At 43.6% G+C, this 12448-nt stretch overlaps 1 protein-coding gene across 1 annotated transcript in view; it reads left to right on the top strand.

Moving 5' to 3' along the window:
- Positions 1-12448, top strand: part of bop1 (BOP1 ribosomal biogenesis factor) — a 159873-nt gene that overhangs the window by 114062 nt on the left and 33363 nt on the right. The window contains exons 5-7 of the mRNA XM_052015971.1: positions 4838-4992; positions 5644-5761; positions 12128-12229. Coding sequence (XP_051871931.1) covers positions 4838-4992; positions 5644-5761; positions 12128-12229 — 375 coding nt within the window. The remainder of the gene's footprint in view (positions 1-4837; positions 4993-5643; positions 5762-12127; positions 12230-12448) is intronic.

The following is a 12448-nucleotide window of genomic DNA, read 5'->3' on the forward strand; positions in this document are numbered from 1 at the left end:
ACTCTGTCTATGCCCCTCATCATTTTGTAAACCTCTATCATATCTCCCCTCATTCTCCTCCGCTCCAAGGAATAAAGTCCTAACATGCTCAATCTTTCCCTGTAACTCAACTCCTGAAGACCCGGCAACATTCTAGTAAATCTCCTCTGCACTTCTTCAATCTTACTGACATCCTTCCTGTAGTTTGGCGACCAGAAATGCACACAATGTTCCAAATTTGGTCTCACCAATGACTTATACAACCTCACCAAAAATTCTAACTCCTATACTCAATACTTTGATTTATAAATGCCAGGATGCCAAAAGCCTTTTTTTTACAACCCTGTCTACCTGTGACTCTACTTTCAGGGAATTATGTATCTGAACTCCCAGATCCCTTTGTCCCTCCTCCCAGATCTAAACCTTATCTCGTTTGTGGCTTGTTGCAATTTGATATGTGCAAACTGGTTCTGTGTTTATTACTGGACTAGCTAATTTACTAAAGTGTGAATAGAGTGTTCCCACCAATCATCTGTCCGACTAGAGCAGTGAGGTACGTGCTTGTATTTGTAATCTCTGACTAATCTGAGATGTCAGAATTTGAAAATTACAGGAAGGATACAAGCTCCTTCCAGGTTCTGGGGGGAGAGGTAATGTTGACCAGTCCAGTTGTGCTTAAAGGTGTTAGCCATGTCTAGTGCCTTATAAGATTATTGGGGCTTTAACATATCATCCATGGAATGCCGCACTGTATTTCAAATGAGAGTATTAAGTCAAAGTAACTTTTGTTCTTGCTGGGTGTATAAAAGATACACTTATCAACCATCATCACTAATACTAATTTTCTGGTCATTTATCATTTACTGAATGTGTGAGTGTGCTGGGTGTAAATTGATTCTTGTGATTATAACAATGGCTGCATTCCAAAAGTGCTAAATTTGTTTTTAATGAATTTTGCTGGGTCATCTTAAGGCAATGCATTTGTTTTAGGGCATGAACAGTGACCAATAGACTTTAAATGGTGCAACCAGGGGAAGAACATCAAACTGCAGGATGGGAAAGCACGGTTTGCTCTGGGAGTTTCAGTCACCACTCTGTATTTCCATTATGGAAAGCCAGAACTTTCAAATAATCCTGTTGAGATGATTTGGAGGGAGTTTAGCTGTAGAGCTCTCTTGAGAACATCTGCTTGAGGAGTGCCCAAAATATTCGGTGTGTGGCAGGCATTTTTTCTGACAACTTGTGACATGAGTCCTGAACGAGTGCCTTGGCATGTACTCAGCTGGTCTGAGTGTTGTAATACTGTGCCAACAGCAAAGTGGGGAGAGTTTCCACATGGCTGCACCAAGCTTGTAAAATGCAGGAGGTTCATTTCAAAGGCCTTTACACTATGTGCATTTTCCCACACATTGACTGTTGATTCTCCACTCCTAATTTTTATTCTTGGGTCCAGTTGCATCCAATTGCTTACTGTTTATTGGCACCCTCATCATTCAGCAACAGATGGCAGGTGTAAGGTGGTCCTTTGCTGCAGTGGATCTTGTTCAGATAGCAGTTGCAGCTGATTTCAACTACACTTTCTTGAGCTTTGCATCACATGGTGTTAACTGAATCACTGTTCCACTTCAGAAATCTATTTCCTTTATTTTCACGGTGCCATTATTAACTTTTGAGTATTGGAAATCCACCTGACAATGGTCAAGGCCTTCCTGAGATTAATTCATCTCAAGTCAGCTCTTGGACTGTACTCTGGAGTACAGAAGAATGAGAGGGGACCTCATAGAAACATTTCGAGTGTTGAAAGGACTGGACAGGGTAGATGTGGCTAAGCTGTTTCCCTTGGTGGGTGAGTCCAGGACTAGAGGGCATAGTCTTAGAATTAGAGGGTACCTGTTTAGAACAGAAATGAGAAGGAATTTCTTTAGCCAGATGGTCGTGAATTTATGCAATTCTTTGCCACATACAGCTGTGGAGGCCCGATCATTGGGGTTGTTTAAGGAGGAGATTGATAGGTATCTAATTAGTCAGGGTATCAAGGGATATGGGGATAAGGCCGAAAATTGGGGCTGGATAGGAATAGTTTAGTTTAGCTCATGGAGCAGACTCGATGGGCTGATCGGCCTACTTCTTTTCCTTTGTCTTGTGATCTTGTGAAGTTACACGTGATTAAGCTTTGAATGTATGGCCGCACTCCTGGAGTAATTATGTAGTAAAATACATTATCTAGCACATAGTAGACTTTTCAGTAGAATCAAAGCCTGCTATATGAAAGGGGCACTGACTGTTGGCTCGGGTGAGCAATTGTTTTTCAGACTGGAGGCAGGTGTGCAGAGGTGTATGTCAGGGGTTGTTTTTCCTGAGGTGATAACAAAATAAGGAGAAATGGCTTCCAGTAGTAGAAGGGTGGGTGACCAGAGGACGCAGACTTTAAGATGATTGCCCTAAGAGCTGGAGGAAAGCAGGAGGAGAGCAAAAACTATTTCTGCTGAAGGTAGTTGTGATCTGGTCCATGGCTGGCTGAAGGGCTGCAGAAACAGATTCCATAGGAACTTCCAAAGGGCATTTAGATTTTGTTGCATTTTGGAAGGACAAATCAAGGTAGGACATACACAGTAAATGGCAGGGCACTGAGGAGTGCGGAGGAACGAAGGGATCTGGGAGTTCAGATACGTAGTTCCCTGAAAGTGGCGTCACAGGTAGACAGGGTTGTAAAGAAGGCTTTTGGCATCCTGGCATTCACAAATCAAAGTATTGGGTATAGGAGTTGGAATGTTATGGTGAGGTTGTATGAGACATTGGTGAGGCCAAATTTTGGTATGGGTTTATTGGCATTGGTTTATTATTGTCACTTGTACCAAGGTACAGTGAAAAGCTTGTCTTACAAACCGATCGTACAGGTCAATTCATTACACAGTGCAGTTACATTGAGTTAGTACAGAGTGCATTGAGGTAGTACAGGTAAAAACAATAACAGTACAGAGTAAAGTGTCACAACTACAGAGAAAGTGCAGTGCAATAAGGTGCAAGGTCACAACAAGATAGATTGTGAGGTCAGAGTCCATCTCATTGTATAAGGGACCCGTTCAGTATTTTTATCACAGTGGGGTAGAAGCTGTCCTTAAGTCTGGTGGTACGTGCCCTCAGGCTCCTGTATCTTCTACCCGATGGAAGAGGAGAGAAGAGAGAATGTCCCGGGTGGGTGGGGTCTTTGATTATGCTGGCTGCTACACCAAGACAACGAAAGGTAAAGACAGAGTAAAGACAGAAATTTGGAGTATTGTGTGCAGTTCTGGTCACCTAACTATAGGAAGGATATCAGTAAGATTGAAAAAGTGCAGAGAAGATTTACTAGAATGTTGCCGGGTCTTCAGGAGTTGAGTTACAGGGAAAGATTGAACAGGTTAGGACTTTATTCCTTGGAGCGTAGAAGAATGAGGGGAGATTTGATAGAAGTTTACAAGATTGAGGGGTATGGCTCTTTCCACCCAGATTAGGTGAGATAAGTACAAGGGGACATGGCTTTAGGGTGAAAGGGGAAAGTTTGGGAGGAACATTAGGGGGAACTTCTTCACTCAGAGAGTGGTGGGAGTGTGGAAGAAGCTGCCATCTGACGTGGTAAATGCGGGCTCACTCTTGTTTTGAGAATAAATTGGATAGATACAGTATATGGAGGGGAGAGGTCTGAAGGGTTATGGACTGGGTGCAGGTCAATGGGACTAGCGGAATAAAGTTTCGGCACAGACTAGAAGGCCGAATGGCTTGTTTTCTGTGCTGTAGTGTTCTATGGTTCTATTAATGCTGGGAAAGAGTTGCAGGGAATGGGGTAAGTGACCCCTTCTGTGCTGTATGATTCTCTGCCAGTGATTCAGAGTTTTTGTGTGTGTTGAGTGCAAAGTTCATCAGCACAAAATCTAATTTGTTAATGAAACCCCTTCAACCACTACACGTTGTTGTAATGTTGGTGGAAGTTTAGTAAATTAGTTTATTATTGCCACATGTACTGAGGTACAGTGAAAAATGTATTGCATGCCATCCATACAGATCATTTCATCACACCAGTGTATTGAGGTAGTACGAGGGAAAACAATAACAGAATGTACAATAAAGTGTTACAGTTACAGAGTGCAGTGCAGGCAGACAATAAGGTGCAAGGTCATAACAAGGTAGATTGTGAGGTCAAGAGTCCATCTTATCGTACTAGGGGACTATTCAGTAGTCTTATAACAGCGGGATAGAAGCTGTCCTTGAGTCTGGTGGTATGTGCTTTCAGGCTTTTGTATCTTCTCCCCAATGGGTGGGGGGAGAAGTGAGAATGTCTGGGGTTGGTGAAGCCTTTGATTATGTTGGCTGCTTTCCTGAGGCAGTGAGAAGTGTAGACAGAGTCCATGGAGGGGAGGTTGGTTTCCGTGATGTGCTGAGGTGTGTCAACAACACTCTGTAGTTTCTTGCAGTCTTGGGCAGAGCAGTTACCATACCAAGTTGTGATGCATCTGGATAGGATGCTTCCTGTGGTGCATCGATAAAAATTCGTGAGGGTCAGCGGGGACATGCCAAATTACTTAAGCCTCCTTGAGGAAGTGGAGGTGCTGGTGAGCTTTCTTGGCCGTGGAGTCTATGTGGTTGGACCAGGACAGGCTACTGGTGATGTTCGCTCCTAGGAACTTGAAGATCTCAACCCTCTTGACCTCAGCACTGTTGATATAAATAATGACATTTGATGGAATAATAACTTTTGATGGAATAATGAACCACTGTTTGGCTTCATGGTTCCTTGGCCTTTAATTATGATCATTAGTCAGTGATGTGTACTTATTTGGATGAAATTAAATGTCTTTTTATTTTCCTAATATTTTTGTAGGATATCCGGAATACCGTGGGTAATATCCCTATGGAATGGTACCAAGACTATCCACACATAGGATATGATCTAGATGGAAGGAAAATCTACAAACCAATCCGAAATAAAGATGAACTGGATGAATTTCTGGATAAAATGGAGAATCCGGATTACTGGTATGGATAATAAGTTGCTGCTTTGGGTTTATCCTCAGGCCTGATGTCTGTCTGTGTGTATGGATATAAAATAACATGAGCAGGAGCAGGTATTCGTGTCTGTTCTGCCATTCACTTAGATGACCGCTGGTCTGTTACCTCAGCACACTTTCCTGCCTTAACTCCATATCCCTCGATTCTCTTGACATCCAAAAATCTGTCAAACTGTCTTGAATATTCTTGGCCAGGTCGAAGAAATTCATTACCCTTTGGGTGAAGAAATGTCTTTTCAACTCTACCTTGAGTAGCCAACCCTGTATTAGGAGACTGTAACAGCTGGTTCTGGACAGCTCAGACAGAGGAAACATCAACTCCACACCTACCCTGTCAAGCCCTGTAAGAATTTTGTACATTTTGGTGAGATTTCCTGTCATCGTTCTACAAGCACCCAGTTAAGCTGTTGATCAGTTCACCTCCTCAAATCTTTGAGTATTGAATTGCTTGTGGTGTACAGAGGGCATTCAGCATCAACTCGGAAATGAAAGCGTTGTTGCTGATCGTGATTGCCGATTGTATTCTGTGTAAATCCACTATCTTTCCCATATGAAGTGGGTTGAGTCTTGACCTACTGCCAATCTTGTCCCACCATTATTGCTTTCTCCTTGTCCACAGGCGTACTGTTCCAGATAAGATGACCGGCACTGACATCCGGCTTACAGACGAACAAATAGACCTTGTGCACCGGATACAGAAGGGACAGTTTGGAGATGCTAAGTTTGATCCATATCAGGTGGGAATCAGTGCAATTAATTTTCTTACATTATGTCTTAAATGAAGTGAGCTGATTGTGTGATTCTGATTGCCTGGGTATCGGAACCCAGAAGAGAGTAGAACAAAGTAATGGGGACGATGGGGCTGTTGGCGCAAACCTAATGCGGTCTTGCTCAATAACTTTCAGTCTCCTAAAGAGCATTGCAGGAAGTGAGTTGATTATGTTACACATGGTGAAGAAGGTTGCAAAAGGATGCAGCAGGATATAGATCAGTTGCAGATATGGGTGAAGAAATGGCAGATGGAGTTGAATCCGGGCAAGTGTGAGGTGTTGCACTTTGGGAGATCAAATGTTAGGAGAAAGTATACAATAAATGGCAGGACCATTGGGAGCATTGAGTACAGAAGAATCTTGGGGTGCAAGTCCATAGCTCCATGAAAGTGGCAACACAAGTGAATAAGGTGGTTAACAAAGTTGTTTGCCTTCATCAGTTGGGGCACTAAGTATAAGAGTCAGGAAGTCATGTTGCAGCTGTGTAAAACTTTGGTTAGGCCGCATTAGGAGTAAAGTGTGCAGTTCTGATCGCCCCTTTACAGGAAGGGTGTGGAGGCTTTGGAAAGGGTACAGAAGAGGTTTACTAGGGTCTTGCCTGAATTAGAAAGTATTAGCTATAAGGAGAGGTTGGACAAACTTGGATTGTTTTCTCTGGAGCGTCAGAGGCTGAAGGGAGAGCTGATAGAAGTATATAAAATAATGAGAGGCGTAGATAGTCAGAGCCATTTTCCCAGGGTAGAAATGTCCAATACTAGAGGACACAGCTTTAAGGTGAGGGGGGGGGGGGGGGAAGTTTGAAGGGGATGTGCAGGACAAGTTGTTTTACACAGTGTGATAGGTGCCTGGAATGTGCTGCCAAGGGTGGTGGTGGAGGCAGAGATGATAGAGGCAGTTAGACAGGCACATGAACGTACAGTGAATGGAGGGATATGGATCATGTGCAGGAAGGTGTGTTTAGTTTAATTTGGCATCATGATTGGCACAGACATCGTGGGGCAAAGGGCCTGTTCCTGTGCTGTAATGTTCTATGTTGTATGTTCTATTGTATTTGGGTAATGAATTTGGTGAGGTGCATTAAGGCAGGGAAAACTGGAGGATTTTGAGAGGTGTGGAGGAACAGAGGGACCTTGTCCGTAGACCTTTTAAAGGCAGCAGGACTGATCAATAAGGGCTTAAGAAGACATTTGGGATGCTTCCTTATGGTTAACTGAGGAACAGAACAAGGAGGTTATGCTGGGACTGCACACACAACTAGTTGGTCCACAGCTTGAGTACTGTGTATAGTTCTGGTCACCGTATTACAGGAAAGATGTGATTGCACTGGAGAGGGTGCAGAGGAGATTTAGAGGGATATTGCCAGGACTGGAAAATTGTAGCAGCAAGGTAAGATTGGATAAGCTGGGGTTGTTTTCTTTGGAACAGAGGAGACCGAGGGGAGACTTAATTGAGGTGTATGAAATCGAGGGGCCCAGACAGAGTAAATGGAAAGGACTTAATTCCCTCAGAGACATCAGAAACCTGGAAGGTAGATTTAAAGTAATTGGTAGAAGGATGAGGGGGGGAGAAGATGACAAAAACCTTTTTAACCCAGAGGCTAGTGAGGCATCTGAAACCTGCTGCCTAAAAAAAGTGGTAGAGGATGGGACTCATCATCGTTAAACAGCCCTTGGGTGTTTACTTGAGCTGTGATCTGCAGACCTGGTACTAGAAGGTGGGTTAGGTTGGGTAATTTTTCAACCAGTAGGCAGAATGGATTCCTTTTTGTTGTAACTGTTCCATTATTTTAATAGTACAGCTTGGTGCACACCCTCCTCTCTATCTAACCATACTGTCCTTATCCTGGGAACACTTGATCAGATGGTGCATGGGAATCTGTATTTTGTATCTAACTTGTGGATGAACATTAAGTGTTTAAAGCACTGTGGGGACCTACTGTGCTTGGAATGATGGAAAGTGTCAGAAGAGAGAGATGTCGTGCCTGTGCCAATTGCCAGTCTATTTGCCCTCTTCCCTAATCCACATGTCTCTGTATTGAGCAACACACAAACTGCTGGAGGAACTCAGCAGGTCAGGCAGCATCTATGGAGGGAAGTGAACAGTCGACGTTTCAGGCTGAGACCCTTCATCAAGACTGTGTTCTTCTTGTGGCTCCATCTGTGTATATTCTCTTCCACCAATGTCATTAATTGAAACCCTTCAGATTAAGAAAACCTTAACTATTTGCTCAACCCTGATGCTGATCTTAAATTTATTCCCTTCCAGGCACCTGTCTGTTGACTAATGGAAATAATTTTCCTAGTTGACTATTTTGGAACTTCTGCTAACTTTCAACCTTAGATCAGTAATTTTCATCATGTACACCACGGACTTGTAACTACTAATTAAGTGGATTTTCTCATTTCATGCCTGATGCTTAGGGTGAATTATTGCATTAATCTGCTGCAGTACAGATGTCTGTCGCTAGAGGCTGTTGGAGAGCTGTGGAAGTATGAGGCAGCGTTCTGAGCTTTGGGAACAGTAGCAAGCTCGCTTTTTCTCAGCTTGGCACGTAGAGGCTTTCCTCTTTTGTGTTTTCTCCCACCTTTCCCTATCTAAAACCTCCACCACATTTGTGTTCCACTCTCACTGTCAGTTCTCTCATATTATTAACTGGGGTCTCTGAGGGTTGTGTGTCTCTCCAAAATTATACAGTACTTGAGGTGGAATTGTCCATTGTGAATGTGCCTACTCACTGTATCTCTACAACAACCACCCCCACCTGCCTCCCCCCTCCCCCCCCCAAAAGCAACCATACTCCTCTGTTCCCTCCCTGCCTTCCTGTAAATACTGGGCTTGAATTTGATTTACTACTGTATAATAGTGTATTGTTGATTTGGCCAGTGCCTGGGGTATGAATCAGCAGCTTAATGTTGCTCTGGAATGCCATCTTGACCAGCCCTAAAGGGGTGGTGGATCCAATTCTACAGGGTGTTGGCAAAGCCGGTAGATTTTCCTCCTACAATTCAGCAAGGCAGATGACTTGAGTTTACAACGGTGCTCATAATGTGAACAAAATGATGGTGCTTTATGTTGTCAGAAAATTGAGATTGAAGTTAATGAGTGATCTTGTACCAAGGGGTAGGTTTTAAATACAGGGAGAGAACCATACCCTGGGCCCTAGACAGCTGATGGCACATTCTGGTGGGATGTGAGGAAGGGGAGATAGGGACATGTGCTAGGTTGGGGGAGACTTGTGGGGCTGCGGGAGGCTCCACAGATGAGAAGGAGCAATGCCATGCAGGAATTTAAACATGAAGATGAGAATTTCACATTTAAGACTGTGGAGGATCTTGTAGCTGTGGAGGTCAGTGAGGGTCACGGGACACAATTCGGGCACAGGCACCCAAGGTTTGTTCTTCTGGTGTGCACAGTGGCTCAGTATTTCAAACACAAATACTGAGGCACAGTTTGTTCAAAGTTACCAGATTTACTGTGGGTTTCGTAACCACCTCTGGATTGCATGTCCATTGGCAGGGAATTCCTCGAGTCCACATGTATGCACCTATATTATGTCTGCAGTAACATCCTGCTTTGTCCCCATGTCCCTCCTATAGATGCGCCAAATGTTGGAACGAAGAAAGGACAGAAGGAGGGATGTCGAGCTCAGCACCTACCGGGGATGAGGGATGGGAAATGCTGGGATTGTCCTTCACTTAGTAGCAAAGATAGAGGGGGTGTTTAATGGGCATTTAAATCTTGGAAGATGAGGAGTGGTGGTAGAAGGGTTGGTAACTGGAGGGCACAAATTTAAAGTGACTGAAGATGAAGCCAATGGGACGACTTCTGTTTATTTTTACAACACAGCGAGTTATTCAGGTCTGGAATGCAGAGCTTGAACTAGTGATGGCACCAGATTCAAGAATAACTTTCTGAAAGGAAATAGAAGTGTGCTTCAAAAGGGAGAATGTTTCTATGTATTTGAAGGGGAGGAGGGGAAGAGCAGGGTAGCAGGACTAATTAAAATGGCACCAGCACAAGCAAGATGGGCCAATGGCATTTTGTATTGGTCGATTCTCAGGCACCTAATGTAGCCAGGCAGACACTGGCTACAAGGTAGTGAATATATTGGTGTTTGAGACTGAGCAAGGCAGTGAGGAGGCAAGCTGCTTACTGCAGGGAGGGTTCAGTGGATGGGCAGGTGGGAAGGAAAATAGCACATAGAATTTAATTAGACTTAACGAGAGTAAAGCATTGGGGAAGGCAATACAAAATAAATAGTAGGATACCAGTAAGTATAGAGGAAGACTCAAAGTGCCTATCCATATGTCACTGAAGATAAGGTGGTCAAAGAATGTGGAATACCTTCCTTTATTAGCTGAGGGGTGAAGATGGTCTACAACTGATAGCCTCAGCTAGAGTAACGCATATGGTACTGGTTGTTATAGGAAGGATATGACAGCACTTAAAAGGTTCTGCGAAGGTGGAGATCTACAAAGGTGTTGCCAGCAGGTGAGGGGCTTAGCTGAGGAAAGGTCAGATAGGCTGAGATTGACAAATCTCCACTCAGCCTCTCCTGCTCCAAAGTTAAGTGTATAAAGATTTGAGGACCCCGATGAGTCGGAAAGGGAAGGACTTCCCTTAGTCAATAGTTAGGAACAAATTTAACAAATAGAAGAGAGGAGAAATCTTGTCACCAAAAGGGAGGTAGAAGTCTGGAATGTGGTTGTAGACAGAAGATTTCATCACATTAAAAATATAACTGAATGTGCAAAAACCTACAAAGCTGCAGACCAAGAGGGGAGTGGATTAGGCTACAAAGCTCTTCTTCCAATGTCTTAAATTTCTGAGCATATAAAAGTTCTGAACTTTAAAGAGTTACTCCAACATTTTTTTTTAATAGTCTCCTAACTTGGGCTGAAGTTCAAAATTTCCATCCAAAGAATTTACACTGAATTCCTCTGAACATACTTCATCCCCATGAATGTGGTCTGCTCTTTCAAAAACACTCAGGTTGGCCAGGAGATGGTGAAATCTGTCTAACCATCGGCCCTTGGGGAAAGACTAAATGTCTTGAGGCAGGTGACCTTTGAAAGGAATTTTTCCCCCAGTGCTTATTAGAGTAAAGGATGTCAGTGTTGGCAATGGATATTTCTTCAACTCCTTCTCCCGGTCCCATTCTTTTTGTGTGTGTGTGTGTGTGTGTGTGTGTGTGTGTGTGTGTGTGTGTGTGTGTGTGTGTGTGTGTGTGTGTACGTGTACACTCCTGAGAAGGATATAACACTGGCTAAGAATATTCCCAATTCTGCTTGTTTGATGCTCCCACCTCATGCATCCACCACCCTTTCAGTCCAGTGAAATGGTAAACCATGTTTAATTGACCTGGGCTGCACTGCCCACTGAGAACTGGGTTAGAATCATGAGAAAGCTTTGCAGCTAGCAAAGTGCGGACAGTCATTCTGTCAATTTGGTCGGGATTCGAGCTGCACACCAGAGGTGATAGGTCAGTGTGATAACAGACTGCACGACCAAACACTGCCTGCCCTACGATAGTAAAATGTGGAGTAAGAACTCTGAGCAGAAGTTTACTGATTGATCAGTTGATGGACCCTGATAATCATAAGACAGTTCAATTTTTATACTTATTGAACCAAAGGTTTTCTTTCTCAACATCTGTTCTGGAGCAATGGATGCTGAGAGGTGACCTGATAGAAGCACGTAAGATTCTGAGAGGCAAAGATAATCAAAATCCTTTTTCCCATGGCACGGATATCAAAAACAAGGGATCACAGGTTTAAGGTGAGAGGATGGAATTTTAAAGGGGATCTGAGGGGTAAGTTTTTTTACACACAGAGAGTGGTTCACATCTGGAGTGTGCTGCCGGAGGTGGTGGTGGAATCGGATACAATTAGTACATTAAAGAGGCATTTAGACAGACGCTCAAATAGACAAGACAGAAGGATTTGGTCCTAATGCAGGCAAATAGGATCAAAGTACGTGGCAGAAAGGTCAGTATGAGTGCGTTGGGCTGAAGAGTCTGTTTCTGTGCCATACACTTTGTCGTTTTCATTTTTCTTGCTTCATTCCCTCTCAATCTAATCCCATTCTCCCTCACTCTTCCAAGCGTTTTTAAAAACCCATACCATCTAACTCCACCTGCATCTTGCTCTCACTGCCTGGTTTCTTGCCCTAATAAATCTGATTTGGACCCATTTTTGGCATGCCCATCAGCTCTTGGTGGCAAATGAAAGGCTTTTGTGGGTCTAAAATGCAGTTCCATTTGTAGAAGATAATATGCACGTCTTAAAGGACGTGGTTTGAACAGTTTTGAACTAATGCCTTCTTCTTATTCAGCCTTCCATTGATTTCTTTACCCATGAGACGATGATTCACCCTGTGACCAATCATCCAGCTCACAAACGCAGCTTCATTCCATCGCTCATCGAGAAGGAGAAGGTAAGATCTAGCACCTTATTTTTTGACCCAGAGTTGAGCGGTAACTTTTAAGTGATTCCTCCTCTTCTTTCCCTCCCTGCCTCCCAAATGAGCTAGAGGGGAAATGCAAGTAGGATTGGGCAAGGGTCCTAGTGCCCTGTCATCGTAACAGTTTGTGGACCTCCCTGGAGAGTTCATCTGTAGATTGTAAGCTGGTAGCTGTTCACAGGTATTCATCCT

The sequence above is a fragment of the Pristis pectinata genome, chromosome 5, assembly GCF_009764475.1.
Source record: "Pristis pectinata isolate sPriPec2 chromosome 5, sPriPec2.1.pri, whole genome shotgun sequence".
NCBI classification, from domain to species: domain Eukaryota; kingdom Metazoa; phylum Chordata; class Chondrichthyes; order Rhinopristiformes; family Pristidae; genus Pristis; species Pristis pectinata.